Source organism: Peromyscus eremicus, chromosome 16_21, assembly GCF_949786415.1.
Source record: "Peromyscus eremicus chromosome 16_21, PerEre_H2_v1, whole genome shotgun sequence".
NCBI lineage: Eukaryota > Metazoa > Chordata > Mammalia > Rodentia > Cricetidae > Peromyscus > Peromyscus eremicus.
In genome coordinates, this window is record NC_081432.1 from 27168439 (window position 1) to 27192973 (window position 24535).

Here is a 24535-nt window from a genome sequence, read left to right on the forward strand (position 1 = left end):
AAAGACTGTGCCACCGCCACCAGGCTAAACCTCAGTAATTTTAATGGACCTCCCCAGGAGCTGGAGAGCATTCTGAAATGTCCTGATCCACTACCACTTAACTCAGTGGTTCTCAAGGTATGGGGTGACTGGTTCTCTGGAAGTACCTTTTCTCAGCCACATCTCTGTGCAGAAGCAGATTGTAAGGAAGGAGCTTGCATCAAGAAAAACATTAACAAAATGTGCAAAAAGGTAAGGCAATGGCATTCTTTCCTCTATATTATTAACATGTAGAGTTACTTTTCACTGAACTTATAATAAATACAAGTTCTCATACAACAAGTTCTAGATTTCAATCCTTTTTGCTTTTTTGTTTTTTCAAGACAGGGTTTCTCTATGTATCTCTGGCTGTCCTGAAACTTGCTCTGTAGATGAGGCTGGCCTTGAACTCACAGAAATCCACCTGCCTCTGTCTCCCAAGTGCTGGGATTAAGGGCCTGTGCCACCACCAAGCTCCTTTTTTTGGTGGTGCTGAGACAGTATAAAGAAGTCCTTGGTTGCACCTTTAATCCCAGCACTCGGGAGGCAGAGGCAGTTGGATCTCTGTGAGTTTGAGGCCAGCCTAGGCTACAGAGTGAGTTCCAGAAAAAGGTTCCAAAGCTACACAGAGAAACCCTGTCTCAAAACCAAAACCAAAAAAAAAGTCCTTGGATAAAAAATGCTATTACCACTGACTTTTTCATATTCACTCTGTTACAGACTTTATTTATGTTTGAACATTCCAGTAGAATTGGCAAAATGGGCTGAGAGATTAATGTAATATATATATTGTAACACACACACACACACACACACACACACACACACACACACACGAATTCTTTTAGTAACAAAGGAGGAACAGGAAACAGCAATCACTTGTCTCCCGACTAACTTCATGTTTCCCTTTCCTCTATCTTCTTGTTTGTTGGCTGGCTGATTTTTTTTTTTTGAGACAGGGTCTTATGTAGCCCAGGCTGGTCTCAAATTCCTGACCCTCAACACCTTCCAAGTGTTGGGATTGCATGCTCAGTTCCTCTCTCGCCTGACTCTCCAGTACTATTCATATTTTTTTAATATCTGACAATATTTAATACAACATATGACAGAAATTATTTTTAAGAGACAAGTCATTAGACTGGTTATACCTAATTGCTTAATTTTCCAGAAAATGTTTTTCACTAAAAAGTGTTGATGACAAAGAAAATATGGGAGTAGGGAGAATGTGCTTCTATAAAAACCCAGCCTTTAGGATAGAGTCCTGACTCGCCAGCCAGGACTGATGTTATGGACCTACCTCTACAGGCCGGCTGCTCAGGAAACCACAATCAAGCCTTCCAATTTCTCACATCTTATTTATCACTACATGTAAAACAAATATTCTGCTCTTAAAATACAACAATGTGCAAAATTCTGTTATTACATATCTTGAGAGTTTACTAGCCACCTCAAATATTGGTTATGGAATAATTCCTCAGCAAAGTGTTTATCAATTAAAGTTTTAGTTTCATCTTTGAGAACTTTCAGAGTATATTTTTTCTTGTTATAGATCCTGATCACACAAAGTGCCAACTTCTCTCATGAAAATGTACCATTATTAGAAAGATGAGAGCTTTCTATTTTTCCCAGGAAGGTGGCATTTTTTTTGACATCTGTTATGTCCTCTGGTAGAAGTTTATACGACAAGGCAATCTGTGAACCACCCCAAGCTCTCAGTACACCCTGGAAAAGCCATGCTAAATTAAAACACATTAGCTGGATCAAATGGCTAGGGAATGCAGAGATGAAGAGCTGGAGATTTGAAAGCCGGCATTCCGGGAGGGGAGAGACTCACAATTTCGCATAAAAGTCACAAAATTCCTTGTAGACTTTGACATCACTGTGCCTTCGCTGCAGCTTGGATACAGCCCTCTCGTCTTCATTCCCATTAGCCTCGGGGACACTGTTAAGGACTGTCGGGGGGATTTCTTCATTCTCTGGGATGGTGCACGGGCGTGATCGGCCGGGGAAGGCCATTGTACAGGCTTGCGAGTTCAGAGTCCTGTGATTCCGAGCAGGATACAGAGAAGAGAAACAATATCCAGGCCTCCTGTTTCCCAGCCAGGGTCACTCCCACTGTTCCCACATGCGTCACCCAGCTGCCAGGGTCGCTACTGACTTTCATGTTAAGAGCTCGGCAGCATAGCAGTCTGAATCTATTACAACTTTCTAGAAGCTTTCAAAAACAATTTCACGTGGCAGTGACACTCTGTTTCTGAGCAGTTCTCCATTTGGGTGTGCAAAGAATCTTTTGGAAAGCTTGATAAGCTCCAGCTGAGGATCTGTGAGTTCCTGAAATGAAGCTCTATGTAGTCTTCTATTATCTTTGCTCTTCATATAAAAACAACTTAGTGGCCAGGCAGTAGTGGCACATGCCTTTAATCCCAGCACTCGGGAGGCAGAGCCAGGCGGATCTTTGTGAGTTCGAGGCCAGCCTGGTCTACAGAGCGGGCTCTAGAACAGGCACCAAAGCTACAGAGAAACCCCGTCTCAAAAAAACCAAAAAAAGAAACTACTTGGTAGGGGCTTCAATGAATGGGTGCAGTGTAAATTAGAAAGAGCTAGAGTTCAATTGTAACTCTTCTATTTCATTCCAGCTAACCCTGTAACAGGAGTCAAAGATTCTTCATGGTGTTCCTGCTATATTTAGTTCAAATGACTGTCGTAATTGTGTTTGTTGTGATAATAACAACAGCAAAGTATGAAGCCACACAAGGGTTTAGGTTTCTTTCTGTTTTTAACTTTTCATTGATTCTTTGTGGATTTCACGTCATGCATCCCAATCCCATTTATCTCCCTGCCCCCTTGCTTCCGCCCTCTGTCCTTGCAACTCCCCCCCACAAAACAAAATTTAAAAGTAAAAACAAACAATTTTTGGGCCCCCCCCCCCAAAAAAAATCTCATCGTGGAAGTGGTAGTGTGGCCTAGTGAGTCCATACATCTTTACTTGTAAGTGTTCACTGCAATGAGTCATTTCAGGTTCGAGGCCTCTGGCTTCTGCTGCAGCCTCAATACTGGGTCCTCACTGGGACTTCTCTTAGATATCTGTTGTTGCCCTGTGTCATGGAGATCCTGGAGCTTTGGGTCTGCAGGACTGGCAACTTCACATGCTCCAGCAGTTCACAGATGAGCTCAGTACTTCTAGGCCTGGGCTGGCTTGAGGAGGACAGCCACAGCTCTAGGCCAGGGTTTAGGGGTTTTCTGTGGTTCCACTCTTTGTTCCAGGAAGCCATCCTACCCAAAGCAGGGATCCCAAGGAACTTGTGAGCAGGCATAGTGCTGGGCACCTCAGGTCATACTTGTAACAGGAGAGTCATGAGGCCAACACACAAGCAACATACACGTGAGACCTGAGTAACAGTGAATGATGATACAGAAGAGTTAGCAAGTGTCTTCGGTCACACCACATCCTCTGTGAAATGTTAGTCACAAGTAAAAAAACCAAGGCCACAAAGAGACTGAATAAGTAAGTGGCGGGGTCAAGACTTAAACCTAGGGACTATGCTATCACTTCTATGAGAGAAAATGGCTCAACAGAATTACTGGGAAATAAAACAGGTGAACTCTCAATCGGTATGTGGCGGGTACAGGATGGGACGAGAAGCAGGAAATGAGACCACATTTCTCTACTTTGAACCTAAGGCTATCAGAATGATGAGGAACTCAAAGACTGCGGCCTTAGACCTACTGAGACCCAAAGCTTCGGGATGATAGACCAGGGGACTCACTAGTTTTACATAGTAAAGAAACAGCTTTATGGTGTAAATGCCATTCTTTCTATTTATCTCTATGCCCTCATTGTTGGTTTCTTTCTTTCTTTTTTTTTTTTTTTCTTTTTTTCTTTTTTTTAACAAGGGCAAAGTAAAACAGAGGAAGGACAGAATCAATCAATTTCAGGCTGACGAGCATATGCCACTCCATCAGGTTTCTCGCTGAGAGCTTGACAGTAACATAGCTGTTCTAGTGCCACTGAGTATGTAGCTACTGTGGCCACCAATCAAGCAGGACAGTGCTTTCCGCCCATAGGAATCTCTTTACTGCCCTACGTGCCTTATTTGTTTTTTACCCGGGTAAACCGTCATTTGTGGAACTCTGTCACATGTCATGGCTGAAGGCTGGCTTTGTTTAAGTCAGTATTATGCCACTGAGATCTGTCCAGGCTGCAAACACATATGCAGTTTGCTCTTGTGTTGCTGCATAATATCCAGCAGTATTAAAGTATGTATGGTCAAACCATTCACCCACGGAAAGAGAACTGTTGAGCTGTATTCCAATTACACTTTAACTTGAAATAACTACTAGGAGTGGTGGTACATGCCAGTAATACTAGCACCCGGGAGGCTGAGGCAGAAGGATTTAAAGCCAACATGGGGCTACCCAGAGATGAAGGGCAGCCTGCACGGAAGAGTCTATCTAAACAAAACAAAGACCAACCTTTTATTTGACAGGGCTGGGGGTGTAGCTCAGTGGTAGGTCACTTGCCTACCATGAATGAACAAGGGTTCAACCTCTTCCACTGAAAAACAAACAACAAACAAAGGTCCTCCACTCAGTTATTCCTACGTACCCTAAGAGAACTTGTGATCTGTAGAGAGATATCATGACCACACGGGCTGTACAAGGACCTAAAATGCCCCCTTCTCACAATCTAGCCAATAAACAACCTCTCATTCCCTCCTGTAAATTCTCCTACCACCAACCTGGAGGGAGGCAGAGCTGACACATAGCTCAGGGCCTCCGAGCTAGCAAACCGTGCAGCAAAACATCTCTTTGCAAAAACTGGATGCTATAGAATTAGCCTCTAGGCATGTGAGATAGTCAATGGAGGCTGGCCTTGACTCCCAATCTTTCTGCTTCTACATCCAACTTTTCTTTCTTTTTTTTTTTTTTTTTGGTTTTTTGAGACAGGGTTTCTCTGTGTAGCTTTGCACCTTTCCTGGAACTCACTTGGTAGTCCAGGCTGGCCTCGAACTCACAGAGATCCACCTGGCTCTGCCTCCTGAGTGCTGGGATTAAAGGCATGTGCCACCACCACCCGGCTGCTTCTACATCCTAAAAGCTGAGATTATAGGTATGTACAACTATGCCCAGTTTAAAGAGAACATTCTTTTGTTAGGTTTTTTTTTTCTGTTTGTTTGTTTTTGACAAGGTCTCATATGCTAAACTAGGCTTGCCTCAAATTTGTTCTTCTGCCTCAGTTCAAGAATGCTGGGATTATAGGCATGTGCTAAAACATCATGCATACACACTGACTTTTACTGACATAGTAATTACTCACATCAGTGTGGTGTAGCATGGCATTCACACACACACACACACACACACACACACACACACACACGAGTAAATAAATAAATACCTTTAAAGGCATTGATTTTTGTATGTGGATTTTTTGTATTTTTCAATTTTACTAATTTGTCTATCAATATTAAAAGTGTTTTTTTTGGGCTGGGCAGTGGTGGCACACGTCTTTAATCTTAACACTCGGGAGGCAGAGGCAGGCGGATCTCTGTGAGCTTGAGGCCAGCCTGTGCTGCACAGTGAGATCCAGAAAAGGCCCCAAAGCTACACAGAGAAACCCTGTCTTGAAAAAACAAAAAGAAAAAAAAAAAAAAAAAAGAAAAAGAAAAAGTGTTTTTTTTGGTGTGTGTTTGTGTGTGTAGAATCTTTAGGCTTTGCTATGCATTAAATCACATTGCTACAAACAGGTAATCCAAACCTCTTTCTTATCTGCTCATGTGTGGAGATCAGAAAACAACTTAGATAGGAGTCAGTTTTTTCCTACCACCATATGGACTCTGGGATTAAACTCTGGTCCTCAGGCTCAGCTGCAGGTGCCTCTATCTGCTGAGCCATTTCTTAAGTAGAAGTTACTTTAATATAGCTGCTTTTCTGAGCAGTGGTCTTATATGGTTTTAATCAATCAGCACAAGATTTACATGCTGTGAGGAAAATTTATGGCTGTGCCTCTTGGTTTATATTTTTCAGATCACCTTATCTGGTCGTGTCGTCCCCCCCCCCCCCCAGGGTTTCTCTATGTAGCCCTGGCTGTTCTGGAACTCACTCCATAGACCAGGCTTGCTTCTGCCTCCCAAGTGATGGGATTAAAGGTGTGCACTACCACTCCACTCTCAGCACTCAAAAATATCTTAATGTGATCCAGAGAGAAAGGAGGCAAAGGTTCTGAAGAAGAAAGGGCTAGATCATCTCAGCACACATGTGTATCAATCACATTGACCTCTTATTAGGCACTAAGACCCAACCAGTTGATTCTCAGCATAAATACAAGGCAAAGAAATTCTTTGTGAGATTTTTGTTTGTTGTTGAGACAGGGTTTCACTATGTAAATGGGAAAGGCCTCAACTCAGATACCCTCCTGCCTCTGCAGGGATTAAAGAATTAAAGGTACCACGCAATGTTTGCTTGTTGGTCTTGGTTTTTGAGACAGGGTCTCACTCGGCAGTCCAGGCTGGCCTAGAAGTCAAGAGTAGTCCTCTCAGCCTTCTTAGTGTTGGGATCCTAAGAGCCTCCACACATTGCTCCAAGGAAATTCTTTGTACCTTATGTATCTTCTTACACTGTAATAAGAGAGCCGCAGAGGGAGGATGCAAAGGAGGCTCAGGATGTGCTGTCCTCTACTGCAAAGGTGACAGCGAACAGGTTCTGGGATTCTAGGAGTGAGTAACAGCACAAAGGGTTACTTACCCCTCCTTTAGCAGCTATTCCGGCAACAACTGTACACTCATTAAACTAATTGCTCATAATCTTTTACTGTTCACATCACCACAACACACAAAACTCTTCCTATGTGCTCATGCTGCATCCTAATAAGTACATCTGTTGAATGAATAAAGAAGTGAATACAAGTCATAACCTCTGCTTCTCTGAGTATACAATGCAGGCAGGGAAACAGGACGTCAATATATCTAAATCGTTTTGTTGTAAGTAAGCAGAGAGTGAAGGCTCCGAGGTCGATGCTCATTGATCTGAATAAGGATCAGTAACCATGAGGCCAGTGAAAGGCTGGGTGGCAGTGTTCTCCCCACATGGTTACGCAGAGGTCCCTTCTCATTTTAGCCAGCGCTGAGCAGAGCAAAAAGAAGGCTGTCAACAGAGCAACTTGAGGCCAAACAAATGTTACTGCTCAAGTTTATACCTATGTCTCTTGTTTGCTGTTGTTAACTTTCCCGGCACTTACTCTCAGAATTACAGACAGTCATTTTAGATTGTGATCCTAACCCTCAGAAACTTTATCCTAAACGTCCCCAGTGAAGCTGCCACCGCCATCCCAGCAGCATCAAGTCATTAGAGTGGGAGGCTGTTTTCTCACAAATACCAAAAGCTCCCCTTTAGTGAACACAGCATCCCTTAGGTGACTTTTGTTGAAGAACTAGGGTTGTTTGAGATCCTTAAGGGTTTCTCCCAAGTTATTTAATAATCTAATTAAGCTAGCCATTCACCAAAGCTGGTATGCACATTTGGAATATCCTCTAGGTCAGGTCTAAACACAAATTTTCCTTTAAGACACTAAAAATAGAGATTTCTATTCCATGAACTCAAGACCATTTGCTGGATGCCAAACTTCATCACTTACTAGAGGATGGAGTTTGGGGCCTGGCTGGAGTCCTGGTTAGTTTTTTTGTCACCTAGACAAAAGCTGGAGTCAAATGGGAAGAGGAACTTCAACTGAAAAAATGCCTCTACCAGATGGCCTGAAGGAGCATTTTCTTGATTCATAAGGCATGTAGAAGGGCCCAAACAGGGTGCGTGGTACCAGCTCTGGGCAGGTGGTCTTGAGTGGTATAAAAAAGCAGGCTGAGCAAGCCACGGAGAGCAAGCCAGTAAGCACCATTTTCCCACAGCCTCCGCTTCATTTCCTGCCTCCAGGTTCCTGCCTTGACTTCCTGCCCTCACAGTGAAGCTGAAATAAACTCTTTCCTCCCCAAATTGCTTTGGTCATGGTGTTTAAGCACAGCAACAGAAACTTAGCTAAGACCCTGGGCATGCCTAATGTCTTGTTGAGACTAAACTATGCACTAGTGCACTCTAGTACAACATGAAGACAGCTGCAGAGCTTCTGATTCCACCAGTCTGCTAACTTCAAAGATACAAACAACCTACTTAGAGATGTCAGGCAAAGCATTACAGCTGTTCCCAGGAGCTTAGATACTTAAAATCTGGACTTATTCTTGAGCAGAGTTGCCAAAGCAGCTTTTGGGGGTGGGAGCACTGCTGGGGATTGAATCTAGGGCCTCATTAAGGCAAGGCCTTTCTATAAAGCCTAGGCTGGCCTGCTAGGCACTATGTAGCTCAGGCTAGCCTCAACCTCATGCTTTAGGCCACCAACTCAGACTAACTGGTGAGCTCCATGCTGCAGTGAGAGATCCTGTGTATGGAACGCTGTCCTCTGAGCCTGACATGACTTGACTAGTCTCTTGCACTGGCAGCAGGTGTGAGTACTTCAAAAAGACCTGCAGAAGACAACTGAGCCCATTAACTTTCTGCCATAGAAGGGAAAGAGGCTCATGAAGTCTCGCCCTTCTCCCATAAGATTTATAAGCAGGTCAGGCATGGTGGTGCACACCTTTAATCCTAGCATAGAGGCAGGCAGATCTCAAAGCCAGCCCGGTCTACATATAGTGAGTTCCAGGACAGCCAGGGTTATGAGAGACCATGTCTCAACACACACACATGCACACATGCACGCACGCACAGAGACAGACAGACACAGAGACAGATGAGAGACAGAGACAGAAAGTAAAAGTTTCTAAACAGGATTGTTAGGAGGAGGGCCTCATGAACCACCTCTCCTGCCCCCCAAAAAATTGACGATAAACTGCTGTATTAAAAAAGAGATTTTTTTTCTTCAATGGTGTAGTTGTCCATAAATTGCTCATGCTTCTGCAAGTAACCCTTCAACTATACTCTTTTAAGTAACTCTAATTAAAGTCATTATTTTACTAAGCTAGCATTTAAATGGAATCATTTCTTTGGTCTATCATTGTGTCCTATCTGGGGTAAACAGATGTTTGCTTGTCTCCTGGAGAAAGTTCACACAACAACCTGTCTCAAAAAGTCAAGGTGGGGGCTTGGAATATGGCTCATGGTTAAAGCACTTGCTAGGCAAACACTGAATCTGAAGACAGGAGTTCAGATCCCCAAACCCACATAAATGATGAGTGGTTGTGTCAGCCTGTCTGTAATTCCAGCTGCAGAATGCAGAGACAGGGGATCCCCAGTTCAAGCTGGCCAGTGAGACTAGCCACATTTAAGAGCCATATCCTGGCTCAAAGAGGATAGAGGATGATGCCCAATGTCAACCTGGGGCCTCCACATCCATGTTCAGCCACAAACACTTACATACCCATGTGCTCACATGTGTACACACAGGCAAAGAACATGAATAAAATAAATATAAAACCAAGGACAATGACTTCTGAGGAATGACATCAGAGCTGGCCATTGGCCTCCACACACTTGGGCACACATGTGTACCACCCCACCATGAACAAGCAAAAACACCTGCACATACACAAAAGAAATTGGATTTGTAGCAAAAATATAGCTTTTACATGTCATTATTCTTCCATCCATCCATAAAATAAAGCGTATCAGTGATATGTACAGCATTTACGTTGTGTTAGGTAGCACAGTATAGAGATGATTTAAAATTGAAGACTTGTACAAGTGCTGTGCAAGTATCAGGTCACTCTATAAGGGGCCTGAGCAACCACAGAGTTTGTTATCCCCTGGCTAGGATGGTAGAGGTGGAGGTGCAGAGAAGTATTCTGGAATCAATCCCCCACCCCACTGTGACTGTAGAATGGGAGAGCTAAAAGATGCTTTATTTATTCCACAAAAGATTTATAAAATCCATCACTAAACCAAGAACTTAGCAACATGTACCACTAGAATAAAGCTTCTTCAACTGCTACCAAAGATTTCTGTGTCATACTGGGGTACTAAAATCACTAATGTGGCCACTGTAATTCAACTATAAATTACCATTTGGCAAAATGAACTACTTTCCCTGTAATTCTCTATTTCACTTAAGTGGAAAATTTCATCTGATTTTCCTCGGACTACTAAAAACAAAGAACTATGACTTGTAAGTGAGACAATGGATATGGAAATTCTTTCCCATTTCCAGGTTGTAGGGCAAATGTAATATGTTTTCTTTCAAGGCAATAAGGAAGCAGATAAAGGTAAATGTAAAAAAGATGAATTTTTGGTTAATATGCCATTTTGTCTTGTCTGATAATACTGCTTCCTAATTGTATAAGGCAAACAAAATTCATGACCATGGACAAGAGTAAAAAAGTAGTTAACACATATTTTCTTAAATTAGCTTAAATAGAATAACAATGCATGTTTTTATGTGTCTGTACTAGTGTTGTTTATTGGGATTACTCAAAAGAGGTAAAAGCACTTTAAGTTTACTATATTGGGGCGGTGGTTGTTTTTTTTTTTTTTTTTTTTTTTTGGTTTTTTGAGACAGGGTTTCTCTGTGTAGCTTTGCGCCTTTCCTGGAACTCACTTTGGAGACCAGGCTGGCCTCGAACTCACGGAGATCCGCCTGGCTCTGCCTCCCGAGTGCTGGGATTAAAGGCAGGAGCCAATACCTCATGTCAACCTTACTGTATCTTAACTATATCCAGAGATAAAGTTAAAAAAATCATTTAAAAACATGAAATATTTGGATTAAAGTACCAGCTACCACCTTGCACCACTAACTCCAATCCCAGGATGCCTGGTATAAGGCTATTTACATATAATTATTACTAAGAATTGACCATGGAAATAAAACATATATAAAAAAGGAGCTATCTTGGATGTCAGAGATAGTTACATAGTACCACATACAGACCTTATGATATTTAAAGAACTATTCATAAGGAAGTGAGTGTAATGCTGTCCAATCACAGGCTAGAACTTTTCAGGAAGTAAATTAGTAGATGCACACTTTGTCCTAAAACCATCAATTCAAATACAGTAAATGTAGCACCAGCAGGTGAGGCAAAAACTCTTCCTCTGGTGTCTGGAGAAGAGAGAGGCCACAGGCAGGATGCATAAGGAGGCTGCCAAAGGTCTGTGACATAGGACCACATGTGCCAGCTCCACAACAGCAGGAATGTTCTGCACAATCCGGCCTAAATACTGAAAATCAATACTTCTTCAGCTCCCCAATCTTAGTCGTTTAACAAGTATTGAAAGCCTACGTTGGGGTCCATTTCTCATGAAGCATCTTGCTCTGAGTGAACTCTAAAAGTTTCTCAACATGACTCACACAACAAAAATCTATCCACCAAAGATTTATGTGTGTAAAAGATACCCTAGCTGGGGAGAGTGAAGGAGAGAGCTGGAAAGAAGCTCACTCTCTTTCTCCATGACCCTCTCTGACATTAACATTCTGAAAACCGTGTAAAGAGAAAGTAGCAGACCCCTGCTATACACACACACACACACACACACACACACACACACACACACACACACACACCCTAGCAGAGCTAACTAGCCACCAGCCCCCAGCCACCCCTTCTCTACAGTGACCCATCCTCACCGTACAGGTAACCCACTATAAAAGGAGATGAGAGGAGAACTGGGAAGCTGCCAATGTGTAGTAAAAGTCATAACCACCAATGACAGCACATTGAGACACGTCATGAAATGGCAGCCCGGGGCAGGATGAATAGCCTACACATTTCATTTTGTAAGTTGGATTGGCTCTTCCTATCACCCAACAATAATACAGTTTAGAGGAAATGTGTCGAAGAATCACTATCATTCCCCTCAGCTAGAGACTCTGCATCCCATTCAATGAGCCTGACTTCAGGAAGACTGAACACTGTGTCCTGTACCAAGTGCCTCAAAGTTGGATCGCTGAGTCTCTGTGCCCTTCACAGTGTGGAGCACCCTCTCAGTATTTCATCAATTATGCTGCTAAGAGGCAGAGGGCCAACAGTCAGGGCACCGCCCTTGCTGACACCCAGATAGTTCAAGTTCTTTAGCAACATCACACTTAGGAGACAGCTCCCTTAACTACAATCACTGCAGTGAACTCCTTAGGCCCCCACACAAAGGTCCTTTCACTGAATTTGGAGTGCTTGATTAACTTAAACAATTCTTTAAATTTCCCTCAGTGGTTAGGAGGCTTTGCTCTGATTTTTCAAATATTTTTTCTTGAAAAATATCCCGCTAGTGTTTCCCTTATTTAATTCTTATCATGATGCATTAACATGTTCTTACCCTCTAAACATCTTTTTAGAGAGATACAAAACCACATTTGAGAAAGCCCCAAATATAGAAGGAACAGTATTTTTAGCTGTGTTGACCTGAGAGATGCCCAAGTTACCAGGGAAACCTTCAGTGCATTCAGGAGCTAGCTCTTTATATGGCTATGGTGACCAGCAGCTCCAGACTGCCAGGCTCGAAGGTACATTCTTATTTTAGTTCTGACTCAGCAGAGCTTTCTCATACAACTGCCAGCTACATTGGGAAGGGAAGTCAGTGGGAGTTTTTATTCTTGACTAAGCTTAATATGAGGCCTACTTCACTGATAAGGAAAAAAGAAAATAATGAGATTTTCAGTACAGAAGGACAGAAGTAAAATACTTCATTCAGGTCAAAGATTCTTCTGGTTAAATCCATATACCTCTCATTTCCGGTTACTTTCTTGATGTAGAATATTCGTATATACATTTTTAAATATATTGGCCAGAATACAGAGAAACTGAACACTTTTTTTTTTTTTTTTTTTTTTGCTGAAATTGAAATGGTTCCTTCCCTTCAAGAGCTTTAAATTTTGTGATGTGCAGAGAAAGGTGAGGAATATTTTAGCTGCCATGACTCAGATTTTTATCATAAATGTGATAAAAGATGATGTGGAAAGGACATAACAAGACTCCAGGAGTCTGATGTTGACCAGATAGTGCAACTATACTGACCGCCAGTTCCCAGCTGGGGCTATAGCCTCTCTAAGATTCTTCAAATACCCTTTGTTCTGGACCCTGAAAGCGGGTCACATGGTTACATATGAAGGTCTTTGTTCAATTCTTTCACTCTTCTCAAGAGGACTTCTATAACCCTGGCATCTCACGTCCTTCTGGGTGGTGAAACACTGATGAAACCCTGCCTCCCTCCATCTTAGTCTCTAAAGCAGCACACAAGCCCTCTCAATAGAGGGCACTGGGGAGATGCTCCAGGGTTTGGTTCCCTGGGCCTGCAGAAAGAGCAGTCACAGATAACCAGACTCCTACAGCATGTTTGGCTTCCCCAGTGTGCAGCTGCTGCAGGGCATGGCAGCCACCAGCATTTGCAATAGCGTGTTGGGCTCCTGTGGTACAAGGAACCAGCAGTATCCATTCCTTTGGTAGTTCTACAGGATAGAAGTAGGAAAAGGGTGTGTGTGGGCTGGGGTGAAGGATGGGCTTCCCCTTGGAGACTCTTACCTAAGCCCTTGGGATAGTGACTATTTCATGGCAGCTCACTCTATTCTATTGCTACACCAATATCTATTAAGAGCTGGTCTGGACAAGAGAGCTGACCCTCCCCCTTAGCAGCTGTAGCATTCAGGAAACAGGCCTTGCCCCTTGCCTAGGCAGCACAGCAGAGCTGCCCGGTGGTCAGAGTGAGGGTGACTCAGTCTGGATGTTATGAACAAAGAAGAGCTGTCCTCATTACTCATCTAACATGTGTTAGGTAGCATGAGGGGAGGAGAGATGTCCCCACCCTGCCCCACCTCCTGCCCATCAACGCCTGAGACATGTGGAGGAGCTGGCCCCGGCTGGGGTCATAAGAGCAGAGGTTGTCCCTACCCTTCACCAGCTGCAGTACTCTGGAGAGTTGCGCCTATACCTCGCCTGGGCAACACAAGAGCTGGCCCTAATGGTACAGGTGTGGGAGAGCCAACCCTGAGGGCATGAAAGCAGGAGAACCAGCCCCCCCCCTCACTCATTGCTCCATGAGGTGATTTAGCCTGGGCAATGGAGAGCTTACCTTGGCAGTGAGGACAGGGGAGAACTGGCTGGCTGACTAACCCTATAGCTGCCCAGGCCCAGAACCAGGGTTATGACTTGGTCCACCCAAACATCTACCCCATCTATGATCTGCTGTAGCATGTGAAGGGACCTGACTGGCAGACCCAAAGCTACAGGATCTCCACAAGACAGGACAACAACAGGATATCCAGGAAGAGTCCTAGTGAGGGCCCAGCATTGATAGTGTAGTAGAAACCAGAGACCTTGAACCAGAGCAATGCCTCTTCGAAATGAACACTTGCAAGTAAAGGTACATGGACAAAGGGTCTACGGCATGACTCACTGTGCCACACTGCAGCTACCATGAGGAGATTTTTAGTTTTTTCCCTTCTTCTAATTGTAATTTTTTCCCTTTTTTTTTTTCTCTTAAATTTTGTTTTGTTTGGAGAGGTTCAGGGGCAGAGGGAGGATGGGAAGGGATGGGGAAATGAATGAGATCAGATCAAAATGATGTAAAAGACTCATAGAATTTTTTTTAAAAAAGAGCTGGTTTAGAGAGATGGTGTGAGAAAGAGTTGTTTTCTATCCAAGGTAGCTAACCTGACATGATCCCTCCCTTCTAGATGAGTAGAGGACCAGAGTTTGGTTTCCAACACCTGTATCAAGCTCCAGATCCAGGGGATCCAATGCCCTTCTTGCTTCTGTGGGCACTGCACTCACAGGGTATCCATTTGCACAGATATACATAAAATAAAACCGAAGAAGTTACTCTTCTTAGACATTAAACTTTGAAAAGCATGCATTTTCTTTCCTGATTGGACAAAGACCAACAGAGGACGCCTGTGGTCAGAACCCTGTAGTTGAAGAGTTCTCAGACTTTTGGAGGAACTTGACTCACTTAGAAACTTAAAACAGCCAGATCTGCTGCTGAAACTAGGAAGAGGTGGGAGAAGTAGGTAGGCAAGCTAAGTACAGCCCAAAAAAACAGTCAAAGAGAGTCCTCAGAAGGACAATAAAAAGACAACTGAGGAACTTGAGGTCTTCAGGGAGTTCTCTTTGCTCACAGATGAGGAAGCACCACCGCCGGAATGTACTACAGTCACCAAGACAGGGTGGCAGGAAGCCAGACCCATGCACACTACGTAAAAGACAATACAACAATGGTCTAGATTACTTCTGTTACGAAGTAAGCTTTTATGAGATGACATACCACACCTCATTCTCTTTTCTCCTTCTCAACGTCTATCTACCACTCTCTGGTTCCCATGGACATATAAATTAAATCCAACAATGGGCTGGCTGAATTAACCTGAGTCTTTAAAGAGAGCAGTTGCCTTAACAGAGCAGAATCAAACCTTGTCACCATATTTTCTTTTCTCTTTTACATGTAATTTAGCAGGAGACCCAGCCTGGAACAAGACAAGCCTACTCAAGTGTCTTCCTGAGAATTCTGTTCAGTATGCTTCCTTCTGTCCATTCTGGTATAAATCCTTGAGGATATTGCTCCTTCCTTCTATTCACAGAACTTTCTGTCCTCTGCTGCCACAGAAGTGGTGACAGCTAGCACCCAGTTCCAACCTCAACCATAAACCTGTAAGAACAGTGTACAACAGAGAATTCAGCAAACACCCAAGGAAAGAGTACTATGATAGAGCCCAGGCAGATTATTAATATTTCAGTTATTTTTGTAACTGAGCTATGAACACATACAGGTACCATGTGGGTTACATTTCTGTGTACACTTCTTAGCATTGCTTAAAGAATGCAAAAGAAAGCTGAGCGTGGAAGCTCACATCTGCAATCCCACCACTCAAGAGGCAGAAAGAGGCAGAAGGATCATTATAGGTTCAAGGCCAGCCTCATCTATATAGTCAGTTCTAGGAAAACCATGGCTATAGCAAGAGCAAGAACTGGTCTCAAAAAAAAAAAAAAACAACAAAAAAAAACCAAGTGAAATTAAATGTAAGCCTTTTATAAATGGAACTGTTATCAGGGGTTTAGTTCAAGACAACAAACACACTTCAATGGCCTGTGGCCTACCTGGTCCTCCTACCTGAAACTTGAATCAAGCATTAGTGAAAACAATCTGTGTGTGTGTGTGTGTGTGTGTGTGTGTGTGTGTGTGTGTTTGAGACAAGGTTTCTCTGTGTAGCTTTGGAGCCTGTCCTGGAATTCGCTCTGTAGACCAAGTTGGCCTCGAACTCACAGAGATCCACCTGCCTCTGCCTCCCGAGTGCTGGGATTAAAGGTGTCCACCACCACACCCGGCTGAAAACAATCTTTTTTACAGCAATTCACAGATAAGAAAGCAAGAATGTAATAAAAACTAACTTGGCACAATGTCAAATGACTATTCTGGGAAAACACAGAGAGAAGATGTATTAACTAGGGGTTCTCTTGCTGTGATAAAACATCAAGACCAAAAGCAACTTGGGAAGAAAAAGTGTTTATTCCTGCTTATCACTCAGGCCGTGCTCCATCAGTGAGGGAAGTCTGGGCAGGGACCTGGAAGCAGGAGCTGAAGCAGAGGAATGTTGCCTACGGGCTTATTTCTAGCGCTTGCTCAATTTGCTTTCTTATACACCCCAGGACCCAGAGGTAGCACTATCCACAGTGGGCTGGGACCTCTCATGTCAATCATTAATCAAGAAGACGCCACCTCAGACTTGCCTACAGGCAATCTGATGGAGGTATTTTCTCAACTGAGGTTCCCCAGACTGCTCTAGCTTATGTCAGGATGACAATAAAACCAACCAGACAGAAAAGACAAATTTTACAACAAGTTAGAAACTATCAACAAACCAAATTATGAACCATCGAGAATGGTTCAAATAAACTAATAAAATGGTATGGACTGAATGGAAATGAAAATGCTATTCCATCTCTAATGATAGGTATCTATGCTGGCTAGAGTTGCAGCTCAGTAGCAAAGGGACCCTGAATTTGGTCCCCAGCACTACAAAAGAAAAGTAGATAAGCTGGTTGTGGTGATGTATAACTATAATCACAGCACTAACTAGGAAGGCTGAGACAAGAGGAACATGAATTTGAGGCAAAACCTATGCTAAATAATGAGTTCCAGGCCAGTCAGGCTATATAGTAAGACCTTGTCTCAAAAAACAAACAAAAAATGAAACCCCTCCATAAAACTAAAACCAACCAACCAACCAAACAGTAACAACAAAACCCCAGCAAAACCTCCAAACAAATAAATGCTTTTTTAAAAGACTTTATTTATTTTGTGTGTATGAGTACTGCATGTATGCCTGCATGCCAGAAGAAAGCATCAGATCCCATTATAGATGGTTGTGCAAGAGCAGCCAGTGCTCTTAACAGCTGAGCCATTTCTCCAGCCCCAAAGTAAATGATTTTAACCCCCTTAGAAGCAGTATTCCTTTTATGGATGGCAATACTTATCCAGTGTATTAGAGCAAATGACCATATGATTGTTTTCAGAGATAACCTATCCATAAATGTTCTCTGAAATACAGGAAATCATTCTGCTAAATGAAACAATCCAGAAAGATATGCATCACATGTTTTCCCCTCATATGTGGAAAAGCCTGGATTTAAATACACACACACACACACACACACACACACACGCACAAGCACACGCACACGCACACGCGTGCCTGCCGCACAGGTCATAAAACTACAAAGGAGATCATAAGAGGGAAGGAGGGGAGCCAGCCAGTGTGTGGAAGTGCAGAGGGGAGGACAAATTAGAATAAGATACAATGACACATACGTATGAAAATGCCACAATGAAACCTATTTCTTCGTACATGAACTTCAAATTAAAAAAAAAAAAAACTTTAAAGTTTAAATTTAATTTAAATTTTCTTAAAAGGCACAAATAAAAAAATCCTATTAAAGGACTAAGAGTTAAGATGCTGGCAAAAATAAGGGAAGAAGAATAAGGAGAAGTAATTCAAAAGGGTAAAGTGTAATTTTACATTGCTGTCATGATTACACATTTAATTCCCATGTGATAAGCAAGCCTGCTTCCTGGAATGGAGGAGGGGGAAAAATCACCTCATATACTTTATTAATCTGAGCACAAATATAATCAGAAAATCAGTATTGTTATGGCTTACGTTGCAATGTCAGTGCCTCTCATCCAGAGATCAATATGTCACTAACTCTGCAGGTACAGATCACCTACAGGTACAATCTATGTACGCACAGATTTATAAACTGTTCCTATAAACAGACTTCAACAGGTCAAGTTCCCTCCCTTTATGCTTAGTCTTCCATTTGCATTGAGGCAGCATGAGCCATTGCTCACTAGTCGTATTCTGGTTCTCCAGGTGGATCTACAGTCACTCTTAACCTGGAAAGCCAAGGAGACAGAAGGAAATCAGGGGCTTTCTCCAGCTCATTCACATCACTAACTGGGTAAGGAAAGGTTTATTAGAACACACAGCTACATGCTTTCTCCCACATTCTTGCTTCTGTTGCACTAGACTAGCAGACTTGAGAAGTTAGGGCAGATGGAATGGTCTGCAAGGCCCAAAACATGGATTATCTGAACCAAAACGTAATGGCCAAACTTGGGAACCACTAGGCAATTTGTCACTCAATAACAGTAATTATTAACTCTGCTTAGACACTCCTACTATTTATCACTATGGCAGCACAGTATATTGTAATTGTTTATCTGTTTTTGTTTTTTCCCATTATTAGATAATATGTTGAGAACATATCCCCAACTCCATGGAAGTAGAAGATTTAATAAATGTAGACTGAACCAAAAGTGCCTAGACAAATGTAGAGTAAATCAGAACACTCACAACTTATAATAGCTTTTTTTACGTAGGTATTTTTTCTGGAAAAATGTCTATGAAGAACAGGTAGAAAATACTTTAAAATAATCACTCACAGGCAAAACAAAAGACTATAGGTTTCACTTTTATGTTCAATGGTAAATTTCAACTTTTAAGATATAATCAAGTACACTCAGAACTTCCATGTAACCAATCTTGTTTAAAAGATTGAGTCAAGGATCTCTCTCTGAACCTGTGAATCATGCCCCCGCCCCCCCATACTTTGGAAGCCTGAAAGCCCCGCCAATCCTCCCCCTCTGTCTCTGCCATGCTCAGAGCTGGGTTCCCAGTGCGTCAGAGATGCCTAGCTTGTTACATGGGAGCTGGGATCAACTCTGGTCCCCATGACTGTACAGAGACACCTTTAACCACTCATCACTCTCTCTCCAACCTCACAGTAACACATCTCATTTTAAAACCCAAGCAAGGGTACAGAGTCTGTTGTAAGAGCCCATCGTGAGCACAGACACTGTTGGCTGCAGCCCTAGGTTTAAACCCCAACTGCTCAAAAATGACCAGCCCTGCGTTTCTGAGTCCTCTTTTCCCCTTCTTTGTGGAAAGGGAGAAACTTGCTACAGGATTATTGTGAAGATTCAATGAGAAAGCACCTGCTTCATCATTAGAAAACAATAAATGGCATGAAAGGCTAAGCTGGTTTTAAAAATACTGAATTTACATTTCTATATATTATTATTTAATAATTATTTTGCATAGCAGTACGTATTGAACCTAGGGGCTAATACATCCAAGGCCTAGATATATGTGCTACAAATAGGTGCTTGAAGTAAAAACAACTTCATAAGGATTCAAAAAAATGCATTTAAAATCCTGGTGAGGTTATTAACAGAATAGAATTGCTGACAAAATAATTTTTGATCACTACAAGAACTGGTGGAGAATTGGAAACTCTGGAAACTTTATACACTATTGGTGTGAATCTGTTCTAAGCCAGTTCTGAAAAAATAAAATATACACTTAGCCATATAATCTAGCTAATCCAAAGTGAAACAAACATACATCATTACAAGGACGCATACACGAATTTCATTAGCAGTTTTATTTGAAATAGCCAAGGCCTGGAAATAAATCCAATGTCAAACTCAAAATAAATACTCTGTTCATAGTATAAATTACAATAATAAAATGGAATCAATTATTGATAACTGCACCAAAATGAATGCATCTCAAAATAATTATGCTGAGTTCAAGTAATCAAAACAAAACAAAAACATGGGGCAAGAGAGATGATTCAGCTGGTTAAGAGCACTTGCTGCTTTTGCAGAAGACCTGGGTTCAGTTCCCAGTATGAACATGGCAGCACACAACTGTCTGTAACACTCCAGGGCTGGGGGAGCAGATGTCCTCTTTGGGCTTCTGAGGGCACCAGACATGCATGTTGTGCACAGATATACATGCAGGCAAAACACTCAAACACATAAAATAAAAATTTAAAAACAAAGAATATAAAATTCTAAAAACTGCCCACTAATCCAGTGACAAAAACTGGATTAAAGGTTGACTAGGCATCCAGGAAAGGAGAGGGAGAAGGGGAAGAACTATAAAAAGATGTGAGGATGAGGAATACACTGTGGACTGTACTGATGTGTCATTGTACATATATTTATCAATATTGATCAAACTGGACAAGAGACTTATGTACTTTACTGAGATTCAATATAATGACTTTTTTAAAAAAAGCATGGTAGAATGACCTTTACTCCTATCTACTACTGGATGAGCTCATTGCTGTGGGCTGAACTGTGTCCCCATAAAATGTCATGTATGCTGTTCTCTGTTAACTTTACATGTCATAGGGTGGTGGTGGTTCACATCTATAACCCAGCACTTGAGAGGCCTGGGTAAAAGACTGCTGTAAGTTAGAGTCCAGCCTAGACTATATAGTGAGATCTAAGACAGTTGGGAATACATACTGTTTTGAGACAACAAGATCTTGTCTCAAAAAATTTACAAACAACAACAAAAAATACCCTTCACATATTCACTGTGCTCCTAAACTATAGGACTATGAATTTCAAATATGCTTTTTGATTCATTGCAGAGTTCTGACATATTACTGATTTTATGTATGCATACAGCTAAATGGCAGGTGGTAGGAACAAGTAGGGCAGAAGCATAATTACAGGAAAGACCTGAGATCATCTAAGCAACAGGCCAGGTGAGGACTTCTGGAAAGGGCCAGATAGGGAACTTTTGTCTTTGTGGGCCATGCCCATCTGTATCATGATGCAACTGCCAGTTTAACACAAAACCACCACAGATAGCTCACAGAAGCAAGCATGGCTGTGTCCCAGTAAACTATATACAGATATTGAAATATGAATTTCATGTTGTTTTTACATGAAGAACTATTCTTTTTTTTATTAATTTTTTAATCATTAGAAATTATAAAATACCTCTATGTTTGTAGGGCTTATAAAATTAGGCAGTGGGTCAGTTTGGTCTGAGGGTCATAGTTCACTAACACACTAAAATATGTTGGTTTTTTTTTTTTTTTTTTGTTGTTGTTGTTGTTTTTCGAGACAGGGTTTCTCTGTGTAGTTTTAGTGCCTGTCCTGGATCTCGCTCTGTAGTCCAGGCTGGCCTTGAACTTACAGAGATCTACCTGGCTCTGCCTCCTGAGTGCTGGGATTAAAGGCGTGCACCACCACCACTGCCCGGCCCTAAAACTATGTTTTAAAGTAGGTACCAAAGCATTTAATTTTGATTTGTCCCTAAATCAGTTATTTACTCATCTCTTATATTTGAGGGAAAGTAGATATGACTTTGAATATTTTAAAAACATTTGCTCAGATGTGTTGATCATTTAGGTTTCCTAAAAGCAAACATAAAAACACAGTTTGGATAGAAAAATAATTTAGAGGAAATAACAGCTAAGAAAGTATATATACATAGGGATATTATAAATGTTATTCAAGGACAATTTTTTTTTTCTGGGAAAAAGAGGTCAATGCTCTCAAATTCAGAATGACTTATACGCTTCCTGAATCTCCAGGGCTCAAATATAGTTAGGAACATTCCAGGTACAAAGTGGGCATAAAATAACTTTCAGGTGCTGGGTGTAGTGGTGCACGCCTTCAATTCTAGCACTCAGGAGGCACAGGCAAGCAGATCTACGTGTTCTAGGCCATCCTAGTCTACTGAGTAAGTCCCAGGCCAGCCAAGGCTACATAGTGACACTCTCTCAAAAAACATAACAAAACAAACAAAAAGGAACTTTTAGGTCATTTTTAATATATTAAAACAGAAATCTATAAAGCCAAATGTTATGTCACCCTTTAAATGTCTTTTATAAACAATTTCAAGTTTAAAGCTACAATTATTTTCATGTGTGTTATAGAATCCCTCAAAACTTTGTATTTTAAATTTCAGATCAGTCAGTCTTTTATTTAAAGTTAAAAGAAAAATGTTTTCTGGCAGTGGTCTTGGTCCTTTCTGGTCTAGAAAAGGAACATGGTAGCAGAAAGTTAAAAGTACCAATGGACTTTGTGCGATAGTGAGATAACACAAAAGACACTGGATATTTCATGTACTGAAACAAACATTGCTCATAGGGAAAACATCTGTTGATCCTATGCCAAAAGATGTTCCCTGTCATAGTCATCCCTGAACCTTCATTTGGCACACAGTAGGTACTCAATTAAAGTTAGATAATGATGTCTTAACCTCATGACCCTGTTATGGCTCTGTACTATCCCAAGATAATGTTTGCCTCACAGAGATGGCAAATGATATACACTGTTGGTAGTTACTTTTATCCACATTTAGAAGAACTGATGTACTGAAACTTGGGGGCACCCAACTTCTAATTCATTACTCTCCTGATGCTTCTTAGCTAAGAAAGCTGTGTTAGTACTAAAATATGACTAGAGGGAAAATTCTACCTCTTTAAACTGATTTTTACAAGTCCATGGGAAAACTGAAAATTATCTACTTTTTCTGTTTTGTTTTGTTTTGTTTTTTGTTTTTGTTTTTGTTTTTTATTTAAGATTTATTTATTTATTATGGATACAGTGTTCTGCCTACATGCATGCTTGCAGGCCAGAAGAGGGCACCAGATCCCATTGTAGATGGTTGTGAGCCACCATGTGGTTGCTGGGAATTGAACTCAGGTCCTCTGGAAGAGCAGCCAGTGCTCTTAACCACTGAGCCATCTCTCCAGCCCCTACTTTTTCTGTTTTAAGTGCATTGTAAATATGGAAAGTAATTCTCCAGTTATTAGGAGACAAAACACAAACCACTGTTGTTACCACTGAGAAACTATACCACCAGAATGGGTTGAAAAAAAATATTTTCTTTAATTTATTGGAACAAATAGCACTTAACAATTACTTCTTTTCGTTTAAATCCCAGGGGATAAAAATCTAGTTTTAAAGATCACTGTAACTATATAAAGAAACTACCTCTTAGGGCATGTAAGTAATTTTATTCACGAGTACTTTAGGTCTGAAAATAAGTATAAGAGGGTTATTTTAACATAGGTTACAGATTTTCATTTTTTTAAACAAGAAATTCTAAGAGTCTACAATCTGAAATTAAAACCTTTTTTCTTTCTTTCTTTCTTTCTTTCTTTCTTTCTTTCTTGCTGACTTCACTCTTGAATTATGAGTGTGCAAATCTGGACTAGTGGCATGGCTCATTGACTGAGTATTTGCCTAGCAAGTGTAAAGCCTGGGTTGGACTGCCCCTTTCAAAGGGAGAGATCACAAGCGAAATGTATAACATTTCAAACTCTGAAGCCTTTCAATTGTTTAGCCTGGTGAATTCCAAGTTAATACAGTAAACGTTGTAAGAATGAAAGCATGAACACCCGCTAACATCAACGACAGTTCTTCAGTGCCAAATATGCTCGTCCAAAATTGGTGAAAGTCAGTGATTTTCAAGTAAGTGCCTCTCTCTGAAAGTGCAGGTCCTGTGATACAGCTGGCCACAATAAAACACAAATCTGGAGACTTTTTAAAGCTTGTCAATTGTTCCCTGTCAGGAGAGACTATCTGTAAGGTATATATAGATAGATAAGATAGCACTCTGCCATCTAATCAGAATATACATGAATTCAAAAACAAACTAAAGCTTAGATACAGCAAAATTTTTTTCCAAACGCTTCTCTTTACCGCACTTTCTGTCAGCAGGAAAACAGGAACACTTTCTATCCAAGAAAAAGAAACTCCAAATCCTCTTTCACAGTAATACAGAGGGGCTTAATACTCTAGGGACTTTCAGAACATCAAATCTAAAAGAACCTTTTAGCAGTTACAGCAAAAAACTACAATCATGCTGGTTTTTGATAAATTAACTCAAAACCTAAAACAACTTATCTTTCGTTAACTGGTCTCCAGATGTTTGAGGTCCTTCATTCCTAAATTAGGTTCAGCAGTTCCACAACATTCCTTTGTTACAGCACTTCAATAATAAAGAATCCCAGGAACCCCTCCCAGTCCCCACACCAAACACTACACACCACCTGCCACATACTCCAAGTCAATTTCTCACAGAAATCTGCTCTCACATACCCAAACAGCTGTCTCTAACTCACAGGGAAAGTCAGTTCCTTCCTGCTGAAAAGCTACTCTGGATGCATCTAAAGATGCACCAGCAGCCCAGGTGTGGAGATGAGCTGGAGTGTACAGGCTTGTGTGGACATGAAAAGAG

General features: G+C 41.5%; 1 protein-coding gene across 4 annotated transcripts in view; it reads right to left on the bottom strand.

The window, feature by feature from the left end:
• The window catches only part of Lims1 (LIM zinc finger domain containing 1), a 112295-nt gene that overhangs the window by 33045 nt on the left and 54715 nt on the right, over positions 1-24535 (bottom strand). Inside the window, exon 1 of one of the 4 annotated variants that reach the window (XM_059243799.1) lies at positions 1853-2197. The exons of 2 other annotated variants lie outside the window; for them this stretch is intronic. In XM_059243799.1, the coding sequence (XP_059099782.1) occupies positions 1853-2034 (182 nt within the window). In that variant the 5' untranslated portion in view covers positions 2035-2197. Of the gene's footprint in view, positions 1-1852; positions 2213-24535 lie in introns of those variants that run through there. One more of the 4 variants, XM_059243801.1, reaches the window with a different exon arrangement.